This window comes from Nerophis ophidion, linkage group LG23 (assembly GCF_033978795.1).
Source record: "Nerophis ophidion isolate RoL-2023_Sa linkage group LG23, RoL_Noph_v1.0, whole genome shotgun sequence".
NCBI lineage: Eukaryota > Metazoa > Chordata > Actinopteri > Syngnathiformes > Syngnathidae > Nerophis > Nerophis ophidion.
In genome coordinates this window covers 2,275,009-2,293,628 of record NC_084633.1, presented here as the reverse complement: position 1 = coordinate 2,293,628, position 18,620 = coordinate 2,275,009, and the positions used below count along the sequence as shown (strand labels likewise).

The window sequence follows — 18,620 nt, the reverse complement described above, 5'->3', positions numbered from 1 at the left end:
AAAGTCTAGCCGCAGTCGGCAGTGTTTTACCTACTTCGAAATCACTAATCCTCGTCTCCATGGCTACAAATAAAGTAAGTTTCTTACAGGTATCATCCCTGCAGGACGAAGAATAGCTAAACACGCTTCATTACAAACCGTAGCTCACCGGCGTCAACATGTAAACAAACGCCATTGGTGAATCAACGCCTAGCATCCACTGTAATGATACCAAGTAGAGTAACGTATCTAGTTGATACTAATATGATTACGTCGATATTTTTTGGCAACACAACATCTTCTTTAGTTTTTTTATACCGTACAGTATATTATGTTTATAAACTCAGGAAATATGTCCCTGGACACATGAGGACTTTGAATATGACCAAAGTATGATCCTGTAATTACTTGGTATCGGAATGACACCCAAATTTGTGGTATCATCCAAAGCTAATGCAAAGCATCCAAATAGCAGAAGAATAAGTGATTATTACATTTTAACAGAAGTGGAGATAGAACATGTTAACAGAGAAAGTAAGCAGATATTAACAGTAAATGAACAAATATATAAATAATTAATTTTCTACCACTTCTCCTTAATAATTTTGACAAAATAATAGAATGGAAAATTACACAATATGTTACTACATATGTCAGCAGCCAAATTAGGAGCCTTTGTTTGTTTACTTCCCAATAGAAGACAAGTTGTCTAGTATGTTCAGTATTTTATTTCAGGACAAACTAGCAATAATAAACATATGTTTAATGTACCGTAATATATATATTTTTTAAATAAAGCCAATAATGCCATTTTTGTGGTCCCCTTTATTTAGAAAAGTACCAAAAATCATCAAAATAATGTTGGTACCGGTACCAACATATTGGTATCGGGACAACACTAATGTGACCTTATTTGTTTAATTTTTGTTTTAGTTGAATTTAGTTTTGACTTGGGAAGTTCGTACGAATTGGCTCATATAAGTAAATGCTGTGCAACCCATTCACATTGACATACAACAAATGGCCACTGATATCGGCAGCTATTAACCCGCTGAATATTTGAATATTTATACCATTTTCTGGCTTGTTGGCCACATATGCCACACGGGCCTTGGTTTGGACACCCCTGCCTTACAGTGTTCGACTATGACATATGATTATTATTACTAAATCCTTGTTTTTTAAAACATGCAAAAAAAAAAACATCATTTCAGTTTGATAACTATACACAGCAGATATTAGAATGCTTGATGGCTTAAAATGCCTGGTATACACCATCGCTTTGGAAACAAAGTGTCATAAAATAAATTAAACTCTGAGCTACAGTAGAGACGACTGTTACAAGGGTGCCGTTATTAACTTATCTCTCATCTAAATGGGCAAAGACATGGCGAGTAATTTGAGAGAGGTGAAGAGGAAGCCCAAGGAATGATTTCCGCCTCTAATTATGCAACTCTTCAAAAGGGAAATATAATGAAATGGTAATAGAAACAGTGAATCATTTATTGACCTGATGAAAAATGGAAGGTTTGGGCCAAAGGATAACACTTTCTCAGAGAGAGAAAGGAGAGGAGTATCACTGGTAATTGTTACTATTCATCTTTTGTCACCTTGATTTAAAGTCCACATGCCCTGGCAACCCTGATAGTTACATTGATATGTCTTTCCCGCAATACACTGCCACATCTCAGGTTACAGCTCAAATCAAACAGAATTAAGTACAGACTGAACAAAACTCATTACATCAGGGGTGTCAAACGTACGGCCCGAGGGTCGGATCAGGCCCACAAACAGGTTTTATCCGGCCCGCGGGATGAGTTTGCCAAGTATAAATATTAACCTGAAATTTTTTAATGAAAGAAACAACTGTTCTAAATGTGTCCACTAGATGTTGCAATATCAATTCTTTGTATCTTTGTAGATGATGCTACATATGTACAAAATAAACCACGCTAGTACATCAATCGAGGAAAATGATCAAACTACATAAATAACATACTGTAATTTGATTTTGATATATTTTTTATCTTGATAGATTGAAAATTAACACCAATGAGTTGACTGATGAACATTATCACATTATTTATTCAGAAAATATAAATAACGACAAATAAAGATATACTATTAACCCCAACATGTAAGTATAAAAAAAACAAAATTATGATTTGTACATTTTTAGAATGTGCTTGTTCTATTTTTAAACAAAGAAAACCATCCGAAGTTGTCTATGTTTTTAAGTTATCTTGCCGTCATTTTAAATGTGTACACATGTATTACAGTATGAATATTCCTGCGTCTAAATTTGCCTCCGCAATGGTTTGTTTTTGCATCTGCTCGCAACGAAACTCAAAAAGTTGTGAGCGGATTTTCAGGAAATGCCCGAAATGTGATAAAAGAACAGTGGGTAGATTTTGGGGATGATTTTGACTATTTTTACGATATTACCTAATGTTTACATTTCGTGCCTCGACTTCTCTGTGTGTGTCTGGTCCGCAGAGACAAAGGAACGTACGTAGAGAGTGGATGGATTACATGAGAGTTCACTCCTTTTCTTTCATTCTGCTATACATAATTGAGGTGTCCAAAAAATGTACTTTCAGATTAATTATGATTCTTTTTGAAATGATTCTTAATTGATAAAAAAAAAAAAAGAAAAAAAAAAAAATCAACTTTTTTTTCAACCTGTTCTCAGAAAAATCAAATTGTTGATGTAGATCAGGGGTGTCAAACATACAGCCCTAGGGCCAGAACATGTTTTATCCGGCGCGCAGGATTGATTGAAACTTTTATGCGTAGATTTGCACAGTACAGTACATATTCCGTACAATTGTCCACTAAGTGGTAAGACCCGAATAAGTTTTTCAACTTGTTTAAGTCGAGGTCCACGTTCATCAATTCAAGAATGAATTTGTTAAGTATAAAAGTGAACCTGAAATGTTTTAATGAAAGAAACAACTGTTCTAAATGTGTCCACTAGATGTAGTAACAGCAATTATTTGTATCGCTGTAGATGATGCTATATATGTACAAAATAAACCACGTTAGTACATTAGTCGAGGAAAATTATCAAACTACATAAATAACATCTATATATTTTTCATCTTGATGGATTGAAAATGAACACCAATGAGTTGTCTGATGATCATTATCACATCATTTATTCTGAAAATATAAATAACGACAAAAAAAGATAGAATACTATTAACCGCAACACGTACGTGTAAAAAAAAACCAACAACATTTTGATTTGTACATTTTGTTCTATTTTTAAACAAAGAAAACAATCCGTAGTTGTCTTTATTTTTAAGTTATTGTGCCGTGTTTTTTCCAGTCCGGCCCACTTGGGAGCAGTTTTTTGTCCATGTGGTCCCCAATTTAAAATGAGTGTGACACCCCAGCAATGGACCACAACCTGTGGTTATTTGCTGAGGCTGTGACAGGTTTCTGATACTCTATACACACTATTTCAGTTTTAAACACAGTTGTATTCCTTTAGTTTTGACAAAAAAGTAGAGTAAAAGATTACTTTTGAGCAGGAGTGTCAAACGTACGGCCCGCGGACAAGTTTTATTCGGCCTGTGAGACAAGTTTGCTAAAATGAGCTGAAATTTTTGAATGAACTGCTGTTCGATATGTGTCTACCAAAAGTCGCGATCGCAATTCTTTATATCCCCTGCTGTCAGACAGTACATACTTACTCTGCTTATTATTGATAGTCTAAAAAATGTGGATTGTTACATCCATGCCTTAATTGTCAAACATGTTGTTAATGTAACCTATGACATTTCTACCCAAATAAATGCTTTGATAATATGTACATTTCGTGTTATACTTACGACTGGGAACACATTTTCTGGGCGCACATGAATATGCTGAAATAATATGTATCCCCTTCTAACTTCATGTGTGATTCATAAAATAAGTCCAAATTCATAAGTTTTGTTGTGGTTATGCTACATATGTATAGAATAAACCATGTGTTAATAGTTAATTAGTTGAGGAAAATGAGTAAATCACATTATTATTCATTTAATCTTCTGATAGAATAAAAATTAACACCTAGGGGAGTATTTTAAAACTCTTCCAGACTCAAGTCCGCCTATTTGACAATATTTATTCACAAAGTATAAATAACAACAAATTAAGAAACAATACTATCAACCGTAACATGTACGTGTAAAAATAAAAAACATTATGATTTGTATATTTTTAGAATGTGCTTGTTCTATTTTAAAACAAAGAAAACAATCTGAAGTTGTCTTTATTTTTAAGTTATTGTGCCGTGATTTTACCAGTCTTGGCCCACTGATCTGAAATGAGATTGACAGCCCTGCTTTAGAGTGTTGCATAACTTACGCACAAACCAAGACACTTAAATATATTTTGGATATTTAAAAGGAATCAATGCAAGACCATTTCAAAATAAAAGTAGTTCAAGACGATTCATATAATGGCTCCTCTGGGAAATAAAAAATATTGATCCCTTCTACAAAATGAATTTCACATGATTTAATGTTGTGTTGGACAATTAGGTTTGCTTCCCTCTTGCCTTTTAATTCACTTCACCGATCTATTGTACTGTTATTTTTCTTTGGTTCTAACCACAAAATCCATGTCTTTTTCACCTAATGACCGTCATTAATGAAGGCGTGGGGGTAGATGAATGCGAGGATGATAAAGATTAACAGTGGCGTGTGGGCGGCGGCGGGGGTAGCGAAATGCGTGTTTGTTCTGCAGGAGCGTTGACAGTCTGTGGTTATATTTGTGCAAATCAACAGAGTTCTGAAGCTATAAACAGAATTTGCCTGGTTGCATGTTGCTTGGGAAGGAAGCAGTGGAGGAAGAGGTGCAAAGGTTAAAATGAGATGGAAGGAAAAACGGGGATGTGGAAGAAACTGCAGAACAAGGAACATGTTAAGGAGAAAGAAGCCAACAGTAAAAGGAGAAAGTGACAAATGAAAAATGGCATGTCCTCCTACCTGCATAGAATTCTGGGCTGTAGACCGCACTGACCACTGGATTTAACTTCCAGCCTGAAAAAGACAAGACAACAAAGGACACAGAGAAAGAATGATAAGACACTTTTAATGTGGTCAGTTTGAATGTTCTGTCAACGTGACTTCTTTAGTTCTGACAAGATATTGAAAATATTTTTTTAAATATCCTTGGAGGCCCAGACATTTACCACATCTGTAGAATCCAGTACATGGCCGTGGTTCAGTTCAACAGTCATTAAGGAACTTAGGCCCTTTTCCACCCATTTCAAATAAAGTTCCACCAAAAACTACCCAGGTAGATTTACTGTAGTTCTTCAGGAACATTTCGGGGGTATATCCGCTTTCTGCCCGAATGCAGCTGAGATAGGCTCCAGCACCCCCCGCGACCCCGAAAGGGACAAACGGTAGAAAATGGATTAAAGGAACATTTCTGAGTTCTTCTGAGCTTGGTGGGACTTTTCAAAGCTCACCTTAAGCTTTTCAGGGGAAGGCTGTGCTGTCTAACGCTGATTGGTTGAACACCTTTGTGGACTTTCATAAACGTATTTTTCAAAAACACGAATCTGCCATTTCGGAGTATGCAAGGACACTTGTTCATTTCTATTATTAATAATAATAATGAACACACTTTGCATTTGTTAAAATCTCAAAGTGCTACAAAGTATAAAAATAGTAAAAAAATACAAATAAAAAGGTAGAATATATGATATGAAATTAAAATAGAAATAAAAACATGAGAATCACTAGATAAAAACTAGATAAAACATAGAAACATTATGTGGGCCTACCGAGGATGTCATAGTGGTTTGTGTTGTGGTTTGTGCAGCCCTTTGAGACACTAGTGATTTAGGGCTATATAAATGAACGTTGATTGATTGATATAATAGAAATAAAAACATGAAAGCACTGGATAAAAGGGGAAGGCGTGGCGCAGTTGGGAGAGTGGCAGTACCAGCAACCTAAGGGTTCCTGGTTCAATCCCCATCTTCGGCCAACCTAGTCACGTCCGTTGTGTCCTTGAGCAAGACACTTCACCCTTGCTCCTGATGGTGGTTAGGGCCTTGCATGGCACGTCCTGCCTTCAGTGTGTGAATGTGTGTGTGAATGGGTGAATGTGGAGATAGTGTCAAAGCGCTTTGAGTACCCTGAAGGTAGAAAAGCGCTATACAAGTATAACCCATTCACCATTTACCATTACCATACAACAGATAGGCAAGCAGTGCATTTAAAAACAAGAAGGCAGAGAAATTAGATATAAGCTTTGCTAAAAAGATTGGTTTTTAGTCCCTTCTTAAAACAGTCGACCGACTGTGGTGCTCCAAGATGGTCGGGGAGAGCGTTCCAGAATTCGGATGCGGTCGAGCAGAAAGCCCAGCGGCCCATTGTTTGTAGGTTTGTCCTAATGGGTTTGAGGAGGTTGGTGTTTGAGGAGCGGAGGTTGCGGGTGAGAATTTGAGGGGAAACTAGGTCTTTGAGGTAGGAGAGGACGTTGCCATAGATGCATTGATGTGTTAGCAGATTTCTCATGAATTCGGTCCAGGACCCAAAAGAAAAACAAAAGGAACTTTTGTGTGGCATCTTTGTGCTGAAGAACACTGATCAGTGGAACTATTACGGAGTGTTTTTACTCAGCCGTAGTCTTTCAACTACACGTATGCAATTAAAAGTAATATTTTTTACAAACTTAATTTTGATACGCGAAGCTACGAGAAGTGAGCAGACTAGTTTAAACGTATTTACGGAGGAGTATGAAGCTGGACTCGAAACAATGACCTCAATTGCTTATTACTCTGACTTCATTGGATAAATGTGAATTAAAGGAGGCAGCACACGAGTGAAATGAAGGTAAAAATATCAACTATTAATTATTTCCTTTATTACATGTACAAATAGTCAGTGATAAGTAGGGTTGGACCATATACTGGCATTAGTATAGTACCGCAATACTAATGAATCATATTCGGTACTATACCGCCTCTAAAAAGTACTAGATCTACACATCCACCACGACATCCACTGTAATGATACCAAGTACGGGAGCGTATCTAGTCGATACTACGATGATTACATCAATATTTTTGAGCTTCACAACATCTTTAATTTTTTAAAATGTATATTATGTTTAGAAACTCAGAAAATATGTCCCCGGACACATGAAGACTTTGAATATGACCAATATAAGATCCTGTAAATTCTTGGTATCGGATTGATACCCAAATTTGTGGTATCATCCAAAACTAATGTAAAGTATCCAAACAACAGAAGAATAAGGGATTATTACATTTTAACAGCAGTGTGCATAAAACATTTTTAAAGAGAAAGTAATCAGATATTAAAACAAATAAATGAACAAGTAGATTAACAATTCATTTTCTACCACTTATCTTTAATAATGTTTACAAGAATAGAATATACATGAAAATATGTTACAGCATATGTAAGCAGCTAAATTAGGAGTCTCTGTTTGCTTACTTACTACTAAAAGACAAGTTGTCTAGTATGTTCACTATTTTATTTAAGGACAAAATTGCAAAAAGAAACATATGTTTAATGTACCCTAAGACTTTTTGTTCAAATAAAGCCAGTGCAATTTTTTGTGGTCCCTTTATGTAGAAAAGAACCGAAAAGTATCAAAATACGTGTTGGTACCGGCACCAAAATATTGGTATCAGGACAACACCAGTGACAAGCCATGTGTAAATTATAAACCTCAACCCAAGTGAACAGAAAACGAATGTTAACCAGCTAACGCTAAAGCCGATTTGTTTGTATTGTCAACGTGAGATAAACCTTGACGCTTTTTACTTATAGACTGTATTATTTACATCTGAAATGGACCAAAGGACTCACCTGACCCTAATCATTAATCTTTTCTTGAAACAACAAATTTCTGACTGACTTTTTATGAACGATCTGGCACACCTTATTTTATAAATCATATAGTTTTGTATATGCTTGCTTTGTATTTAGTTTACTTACTTTTTTAGTAAGATAACTTTGACCTAATTTTGCCCGTTTATTTACATGACATCATTGTAGAAATATACCGGAATAGACTTCCACAATATCATTCTCCAGCAGAGTGGGTTTTAAGAGTAGACTGAGAGGAGAAGTATTGCAGAAAGAGATTAGTCTAGATTGTACTTAATGTCACGACTGGTTCATTTATCTCCTTTTGACGTATTTCTTGCTTGAATTCATTCTTGTTTATGGTTATCGTTTTTATATTGATATTATCTTATGTATGTACTTTATGGCATATTTCATTCATTGTGGTAAGTTTTCATCACTTAGAATAGTTTTAGTTTTTGGGGTTCACTAATGTGTATATTTTGCCAAAAATATATATCTATTTTTATATTGCTATGAACATTATTATGTAAACTCCAAGTCGTGTTTTTTTCTTGTTGCTATTTTTGTGTTACAAAATGTTAATATTGATCATATTGTACTGCATTGTAATCCTTTAGTTTTGTGGTTATGTGATGTTTTTTACCCCGGACCCCAGGAAGAATAGTCTCCACTGCGGTGTAGATTAATGGGGATCCTTAATAAACTAAACCAAAAAAAATCACTCCTCCATTCGTCAATAGCCTGATTTTTTATAAACTACCCAGAACTGTGAAATGTGGTAAAAACACAAACCACACACTTCTACTAGACCATTTACTTTCAGGAAATAGAGGTTCTAGGAACCAGTGTTAATTTTGACCGCAAAATTTGATTTAGTTTTAGTCATAGTCTTTTGACTAAAATGTAATTTAGTTTTAGTCATAAGTTAGTTATTTAAATTGTTTTAGTTTTAGTTGACAAAATATCATAAGATTATAGTCGATGAAAACTACAGTAGATTTAGTCGACTAAAGGGTAATATATAAACTTTCCCTTCAATTTCTGAAAGTCAAAGCAAAACAGCGGAAAAATCAACGATACAAGTCGTATTTTGATGAAAATAATGTCTCAAATTTAGTATTTCACAATTAAGCCGTGTAATAAACGGGATAACGTCGAGTGAGTTGTATGCTATGGAAAATGCTTACCTGTGTGTGGATTTCGGGGTGATTCGACTGTAAATGTCGCTTTAAGTTTGTTGTGTTTTTCCCCGTAAACCTCGCGCTGCATTTCTTACACTGCGTCTTGTTATCTTTGACGTCAAATATAAAATTTCCCCATATGTCCTCTCTCCTCTTCCTCCCCGGCGTTGACATGTTGTCTTCTGCAACACATTCCCGGGTCAGTCTCAAACGCAAACTACGTTTACATAACTTCCTTACCACGTCGCTCTGATTGGTTCTCTTCCCAACTCCTCCCGCCTCTTCCTAACGAAATGAGTTCCGATTGGATCTCGTCTCTGGCAGACATTTTCGTCTCGTTTTTATTCGTTGACGAATATGTCAATACACCTCGTCATCGTGTTAGTCCACGTAAATTATTTTTTATTTAGTTATTGTCTCGTTTTAGTCAGGAAAAAAAGGTAGTTCACGATAACTCTGACAAAAATTTTTCGTCAACAAAATTAACACTGCTAGGAACCAAAATTTCCGGAACTGTTGGTGGAAAAGGGCATATTGAGTTACATTGAGGAACATCGCATGTTTACATTTGCTCAATTTATCGCATCTGAGAAGGATAAAGATGAAGCAAAGTGTTTAAACATGTTGACACAATTCCTGTCCTGTAATTTGAACTTCAAAGCTATTAGTAACTATCCATCCATCCATCAATTTTCTACCGCTTGCCCCATTCGGGGTCGGTGGAGCCTATCTCAGCTGGGTTTAGGGCAGAAGGCGGCGTACACCCTGGACAAGTCTCCACCTTATCGCAGGGCCAACACAGATAGACAGACAACATTCACATTCACATTCACACACTAGGGCCAATTTAGTGTTGCCAGTCAACCTATCCCCAGGTGCATGTCTTTGGAAGTGGGAGGAATCCGGAGTACCCAGAAAGAACCCAGGCAGTCACGGGGAGAGCATGCAAACTCTGCACAGAAAGATCCCGAGCCCGGGATTGAACTCAGGACTACTCAGGACCTCCGTATTGTGAGGCAGACGCACTAACCCCTCTTCCACCGTACTGCCCTATTAGTAACTATTTATATTTTTATTTTTCGTATGCTGTGTTTAATTGTGTTTGTTCATTTACTGCTTTAGGTGAGAACCTTGTTTAAGCCATTTATGGGTTTCTTTTCTCACCTGCATTTATTTCTTATTACGTTTTTGTCATATCTCATTTCTTGTCTCTGTATTTTTAACAATGTTACCATTTGTGCTGTTTATATTGTGCAAATAAATAAATAAACAGTAGCCTTGAGGTTTACATCCAGTAGCTGACATGGGATCAATTCCGACTCGTTGCCCCTTTCATTTGAGGTTGTAGTCAAAGGTGCTTTTTTTCTTTAACAAACAATCTTAGGGTACATTAAACATATGTTTCTCATTGCAAGTTTGTCCTTTGTGACCGGTACTTTTCAGAGACGGTATAGTACCGAATATGATTCCTTTTGTATCACGGTACTATACTAATACCGGTACACCGTACAAACCTAATTTGTATGGTTTAGGAATATTTCGAACTACATGATACACCACAATTTCCAGTTTCTTTTTTCAACATATTCGAAAAGGAAGAAGCAGAGCTTATTTAATCCTACCTTTTTTGCATTTCGTAGCAATCGCTAACCCTTTTGTTCACCACCTGTTCTCAATTTTGTACACAATTTACATCATAAATAATACAATTCTAAAAAAAAAAAAATGTTCTGGTGACCCTGCCTCATATCTGTTTAATTTACTCATTTCTTCTGTTATTTGTACTCGCTTCCAATGTGTTATCTCCTGAACAAAACACAGTTGTATCATCTGCAAAAAATACAAACTTTAAGTGTTTTGTAACTTTACAAAAGATATTGAACAATTTTGGTCACAGTATTGATCCCTGGTGTACGCCACAGGATATATTTAGTGTTTTAGACGTGTGTTCCCAGAGCTTCATGTATTGCTTCCTGTTATTTAAGTGCTGTAGCTTCTCACCCAGATCAAAACCAACCCTCTGATGCCAGACTGTTCAACGCTTTGATCAAAATATGATTAATTGTATCAAATGCATTATTTAAGTATTTGCCATCTATTTGCATTGGTAATCTATTCTGTTATTTCGTTTAAAGCCAAATTGAAATATTTAAATTACTGTTCTGTTGAACTTCCAAGTCCCAACATTCTGTACAAACAATGAATTGTTTTGGGACAAAACGGATGATTTTCTTTCATTTGAACTGCTGCTACACTGTTTAAAGGAGTATGCACGTTTTGGGGGTAATTTTGCCCACCATCCACAAACCCCCTTTGTAAGACAAAAAGACAAGTCTCTCTCTTTTCTTGGCGTTCTAGATAGTGAAAAACTGGTAGCTCAAGGTGGCTAACAATGCAGGTAATTTTATCTATTACGCCTATCAATCCCTCTAAAAAAAACACTAAAAACCTTCAACAAGGCTCCATTTATATGCCGTAACCTGCATACTAAACAAGCTCTATCTACATTTTTTTTTTTTTGTCTGAGCTAACAAAGAGGAACTACTTTTTTGGCAAAGTGACAAGGCCTTGCTCACACTGCTTCTCTGGCTACTTGCAAGAGGTAATGGTAGCCAGTGGAGCTGCTTCTTTGAGTTTGGAAAAGTTATTGATAGGTCATAAATTGTCTTACACGTGTAGACTAGAATGTTGCCGAGATGTTGGTAAAAATCCGGACCAACCAAAGCGATGGATACTTAGTCTCCTAGATCCGACACTGCTGCTACGAAGACTACGCAAGATACCCATTTTCTTGAATAATTTTTACCGAATAACTATTTTGAAATGACCAGCTCAACTGGGAGCACAAGTCTTGCACCGAAAGATATAACCATCCTATCAGATGACAGTCCAGTGAATGCGAACATTGTAAATTACTGTTATGTTATTATTTTTGTCCATGAACCATTTAGCACTAATGTTACATGATAATTATCGAAGGCGCTTACAAATTCTGCCTTGATTTGGGTACCAAACGCATAACACCCTCCCCTATGTTGTTGACGGAAGTAGCCACCCTAGTACTACTGTAAGTATTACATGTTATTATGAATATGTCTGTTACTACATTGCACACTGTACACACTTAGCACAATGTTGTTAGATGGTTTTTTTTAGATTAGAATTTGTCGCTTGAAGTAATTTGGTAAAATGACAAAACATGAACAAAACCCCATGGACTTTACACGTTTGTTGTCAACAGAGTAAGTTATATTATTGCTAAAGTTCAAGGTTATTGAGGCTTTTGGCCATGTTTTGGAAAACTTTCAAGTCTGGACAATATATTTGTAAGTAGGATTAAGTCCTGTTTGCCAGCAGTCTGGAATGCAGCAAACACATTTATTTTTAGATTAAGACATGCACCTGGGGATAGGTTGATTGGCAACACTAAAATTGGCCCTAGTGTGTGAATGTGAGTGTGAATGTTGTCTGTCTATGTGTGTTGGCCCTGCCATGAGGTGGCGACTTGTCCAGGGTGTACCCCGCCTTCCGCCCGATTGTAGCTGAGATAGGCGCCAGCACCCCCCGCGACCCCAAAAGGGAATAAGCGGTAGGAAATAGATGGATGGATGATTCCTATTTGTAATGGATTCTTAATCAATTCAAAAAATGTATTTATTATTTTTGTTCCCAATCTGTCCTATCCAGCCAGTCTGGCAAACCATATTGTTAATGTAAATGCTCATATCTGCTGTACAGATTTACTTTAGAAAAGAGAAATGTGGGATACTTGTTGCCTTATTAGTATCTGACTTTATTAAATGTTTGGGAGGGATTTTATTAAAGAAAAACAGTTTTTTATTAAAGTAATACAGAGATTGATCAGAGCTGTTCATCTGTTTTATTGAAAATGTAGTTAATCATAGAGTGGGCATCCAATGTTTTGTTAAAAAAAAAATATATATATAGATTTTTAATCGAGAATCGATTGTGAATGGAATCGTTACCCCCAATAATCATATCGAATCGTGCTGTGCCCCAAAATTCGTAGCCCTAATAACCAATTTTCCAATCATAACATTCCCAACTGTTGTTGTTAATGGTAATTAACTCCGGACATGAAGACTGTCTTAAATAAGGACGGGTACCTTTCATATTTAACAAGATACGATACAAATTCCGTGTACCTTTTTGAATTTGTATGTGAATATATTTATCTAGTCTTTTTTAGTGTATGTGCCAAGTTGGTAGTTATCGGTAGGAACCGGAACTTGCTGTTGAGTATGCTGTTTCAGAGCACCCCAAACATGCTCAATGAGTGACGTGTTGAGGGATGTTTTCAGCTTCCGGGAATTGTGTACAGATCCTTGCAACATGGGGGTATGGATCATGCGGCAGCATGAGATGTTGGTCTTGGACAAATTGCACAGCAATACGTCCCAAGATTTCGTGACGGTATCTCTGTGTGGGATCGTCCACATGTCATCAAAAGAATGCACCTGTGTTGGTAGTCCTTAAAATATGCCTCATCATTCTGTTACCCAACTCCATCCACAACCTAAACATCATCCACCTCTCGCCCACACGGCGTCATACACACTGTCTGCCATCTGCCCTGAACAGAGGAATATAGGACTTATCCATGAGGAGAAAACCTCTCCAAAGTGTTAGACACCATTGAATGTGAGCATTTGCCAGCTCAACACAGTTATGACGACAAACTGCAGTCAGGTCGAGACGATGAGGGCAAAGTGCAACGGAGACGACCTTTCCCGAGATGATTTCTGACAGTTGACGCAGGAACTACAAACCCCGTTTCCATATGTGTCAAGTTACGTTTGTTTGTTTTTGTTCTCCCCTAACTTGAAAAGGGTTTTGAAATTTTGACCAGGGGTTTCACTGGGACTTCACTCCTTGTTTCAATCCAATGATGAGACAAATCTTTGTTTCTCCTTTTATTTTGGACTTGTCTCTTTTTTTTCATTGAAAAACTGGAAGCTGAAAAACCGTCAGCCACCCTGATCTCTGTAAACAGTTGTCACTTCTGTATTTGGTCAATTCTCCTGGAGCAGTGTTTTTTGGCCTCTTCTGTATTTGGTAATTTTGTCCTCGAGCAGTGTTTGTTGACCTGAAGTTTGAGCTGGAGCTGCAGACTTAAAAGGAGTGGATTTTGATTGCTTCAGGTGAGAGCCTTCCTGATTAGTGATGGTCTTCAGCTGTTGGGATTTTGTGTCTGTAATTCCATGTGTGTCCTCTGGGGGAAATGGGAGCCAAACCCATATTTGGACATGAGGCCTTCTGTGTGGGTGAAGGCTCTGGCCTTCTGTAGAGTTTGCCAAAACAATATGAGTTGGGAAATTGTGTTAGATGTAAATATAAACGTAATACAATGATTTGCAAATAATTTTCAACCCATATTTAGTTGAATATGCTACAAAGACAACATATTTGATGTTCAAACTGATAAACATTATTTTTGCAAATAACCATTAACTTTAGAATTTGATGCCAGCAACACGTGACAAAAAAGTTGGGAAAGGTGGCAGAAATACTGATAAAGTTGAGGAATGCTCATCAAACACTTATATGGAACATCCCACAGCTAGGGTGACCAGGTGTCCGGATTTAGGCCGGACAGTCCGGATTTTTAATGCCCTGTCCGGCATCCGGCGCAGCATCAAGCCGGACACTTATTCGTCCTCCTTTTTGAGGCACTATAGGCTTGAAGAGCGGAGTTTTTTCATCTTTGCTGGGCTGCAGCGTAATGGCCAATCATAGACCATCAAAAAATGCCCCCGACGCAGTAACATATCAAATGATTGGCTAAGAGCGGTGTCGGATACAAATCTGCTTATCATTGGTTCAAAAAGTAAACAAGGGTCCATGTGCTGCTGCGGCATGACATGGACAGCAAGTTGGCATCATGCTAAAATGCAAGACCTCCTTTCATTCTGAATGGATAAAAGAGCACCAATTTATAACAAACAGCAGTCGAGACTTATTCCATGGCTTCTGCACACTTTGTCGATGTGATGTCGACGTAAGTAGTCAGGGGAAAGCTGCAATTGAACGGCATGCGGGTACAGATAAACAAAGTAATAAACGTGCGGCAGGTAACTCTTTAATGAGGACATTTTCCCGCGAAGTTTCGTCGCCCCTGGATGACAAGATAATTGCTGCGGAGCTGTGCAAGGTGTACCATGCTGTAAAGCATCACCAGTCCTACAGAAGTTTAGACTTTTTTTTGGAATGATATATGTTAATTGTTGTTTACATTTAAGTCCACACATGTTATGCTTTGTGGCACTCTGCTCTTGAAAAGATTCATTTCAGTGGTCACTTTTTGAAAACCACAATGTATTGAATAAATACAAATACTGTTAAACATTTGACTTTAAAATTTTTTCCAATTTAGCCACAAAAACATCATCTTTAAAGCACTCAAAATTGTACTATAAATTAGAGTGTACCAGAGTCCTATGTAAACCATAGTAATGTATTGATATGCCGCATAATGTCCTCCTTTTTGCTGTCATGGAAATGGTCACCCTATCCACAGCTGTGCAGGCTAATTGGGAACAGTTGGGTGCCATGATTGGGTATAAAAACAGCTTCCATGAAATGCTAAGTAATTCACAAACAAGGATGGGGCGAGGGTCACCAATTTGTAAGCAAATTGTCGAAAAGTTGTAGAACAACATTTCTCGACGGGCTATTGCAAGGAATTTAGGGATTTTACCATCTACAGTCCGTAAAATCATCATAAGGTTCAGAAAATCTGGAGAAATCACTGCACGTAAGCGATGATATTACGGACCTTTGATCCCTCAGGCGGTACTGCATTAAAAACCGACATCAGTGCGTAAAGGATATCACCACATGGGCTCAGGAACACTTCATAAAACCACTGTCAGTAACTACAGTTGGTCGCTACATCTGTAAGTGCAAGTTAAAACTCCCCTATACAAAGCCAAACCCATTTATCAACAACACCCTGAAACGCCGCCGGCTTCGCTGGGCCCGAGCTCATCTAAGATGGACTGATGCAAAGTGGAAAAGACTCTGACGAGTCCACATTTCAAATTATATTTGGAAACAGAGGGCGTGGTATCCTCCAGAACAAAGAAGAAAATAACCATTCTCCAGAACAAAGAGAAAAATAATCAAAAATAAAAAAATCGGATTGTTATAGGCGCATAGTTCAAAAGCCAGCATATGTGATGGTATGGGGGTGTATTAGTGCCCAAGGCATGGGTAACTTACACATCTGTGAAGGCACCATTAATGCTGTAAGGTCCATACAGGTTTTGGAGCAACATATGTTGTCATTCAAGCAACGTTATCATGGACGCCCTTGCTTATTTCAGCAAGACAATGCCAAGCCACATGTGACAACAACGCGGCTTCGTAAAAAAAGAGTGCGGGTACTTTCCACATCGAAAATGTGTGGCGCATTATGAAGCGTAAAATACGACAGCGGAGACCCCGGACTGTTGAACGACTGAAGCTCTAGATAAAACAATAATGGGAAAGAGTTCCACTTTCAAAGCTTCAACAGTTAGTTTCCTCAGTTCCCAAATGTTTATTTAATGTGTTGTTAAAAAAAAGGTGATGTATCACAGTGGTGAACATGCCCTTTCCCAACTACTTTAGCACGTGTTGCAGCCATGAAATTCTAAGTTAATTATTATTTGCAAAAAAGAATAATGTTTATGAGTTTGAACATCAAATATCTTGTCTTTGTAGTGCATTCAATTGAATATGGGTTGAAAAGGATTTGCAAATCATTGTATTCCGTTTGTATTTACATCTAACACAATTTCCCGACTCATATGGAAACGGGGTTTGTTTTTGGTTGTGCAACGCGATTGCTGCAAGAGACGCGCAGCGAGCTGGTCTCCGACATCTTGACGATGAAAGTTGATGGATGTGGAAGTCCTTGGCAGGTATGGTTACAGATGGTCCACGGTGTAAGACCGGCTGTATGTACAGCCAGAATCTCTAAAACCATTTCTGGAGAAGGCTTATGGTAGAGAAATTGACATTCAATACAAGAGCAACAGCTCTGGTGGACATTCCTGCAATGCGCATACCTACTGCTCGCTCCCCCAACGATCTGTGGTATGGTTTTGTGATAAAATTGTAAATTCTTTACAGCCTTTTATATATACAGTCGTGGTCAAACGTTTACATACACTTGTGAAGGACATAATGCCATGGCTGTCTTGAGTTTCCAATCATTTCTACAACTCTTATTTTTTTGTGATAGAGTGATTGGAGCACATACTTATTGGCCACAAAAAAATGTTTTTTTTTTTATTTTTATGAATTTATCATGGGTCTACTGAAGTCTGATGATTTGAGGTTGTCCTGAAGAATTTGGAGGTAATCATCCTTTTTCTTTGTCCCATTTACTCTGTGTAAAGCACCAGTTCCATTGGCAACAAAACAGGCCCAGAGCATAATCCTACCACCACCATGCTTGACGGCAGGCATGGTGTTCCTGGGATTAAAGTTCTCACCTTTTCTCCTCCAAATATATTGCTGGGTATTGTAGCCAAACTCCTAAATTTTTCTTTCATCTGACCATAGAACTTTCCCCCAGAAGGTCTTATCTTTGTCCATGTGATGTCAGATGAAACAAAAATTATGGCTCTACTGAAAATTTGACCAAATCTGCTGGGTCAAAAGTATACATACAGCAATGTTAATATTTGGTTACATGTCCTTTGGCAAGTTTCATTGCAATATGGAGCCATCCACAAGCTTCTGGAAAGCTTCTGGTTGAATTTTTGACCACTCCTCTTGACAAAATTGGTGCAACTCAGCTACATTTGTTGGTTTTCTGACATTGACTTGTTTATTCAGCATTGTCCACGCATTCTCAATGGGGTTTAAGTCAGGACTTTTGGAAGGCCATTTTAAAACCTTAATTCTAGCCTGATTTAGCCATCCATCCCATCACTCTCACAAAAAAATAAGTTGTAGAAAGTATTGGAAACTCAAGACAGCCATAAGATTATGTTCTTTTCAAGTGTATGTACATTTTTGACCACGACTGTATAAGGCTTTTTAAAACGTACCTCTGCATTAATAATGCTGTCTAATAAGTATCTTGATATGCCACATCTGTGAAGTGGATGCATTATCTCAGCAAAGGAAAAATGCTCACTGACACAGATTTATTTGAACAGTAGAATCTAAAATAACCTTACCATTTGCATATGGGTTGACAGCCTTCTTATTTGTCATTACTCGGGCTGTTGCATTGTTGACCTAAAGCAGGTAGAGAGAGCTCCATGAGTTATAACAAACACAGCAGCCGATGGACACTTTTGTGATAGTCTGCATGCAATTTGTCCCCCTTGTGTTGTGAACACGGGAAAATGGAAGAAGAACATCATGACAAAACACTCATGTCATTTGTGTTTTCACAGTTGCATTCAGAAACACTGAAAAAACACACCAAAAAAACGGATCACCTTTCTTCCACATTTGCATATTTTCTATTATGTTTCAACATGCGCTCCACTTCCAGTGACATTTCCGTAAAATATAACAAACAAAAAGTAAAGGGGAAAAAAAAGACAAAACTGATGCATTTTGCAAATTATGTTTTGTGAACATATTG

At 37.4% G+C, this 18,620-nt stretch overlaps 1 protein-coding gene across 13 annotated transcripts in view; it reads right to left on the bottom strand.

Annotated features, from left to right (window-relative positions):
- rbfox1 (RNA binding fox-1 homolog 1) overlaps positions 1-18,620 on the bottom strand; it is a 344,384-nt gene that overhangs the window by 72,351 nt on the left and 253,413 nt on the right. For all 13 annotated transcript variants that reach the window (XR_009803976.1, XR_009803974.1, XR_009803975.1 and 10 more), the window contains 2 exons: positions 18,205-18,265; positions 4,959-5,012 (listed from right to left, as the gene is read on the bottom strand). Coding sequence is in view for 10 of the 13 variants with exons in the window: in XM_061885348.1 (XP_061741332.1) it covers positions 4,959-5,012; positions 18,205-18,265 (115 nt within the window). In the remaining 3 variants the exon portion in view is untranslated. The remainder of the gene's footprint in view (positions 1-4,958; positions 5,013-18,204; positions 18,266-18,620) is intronic.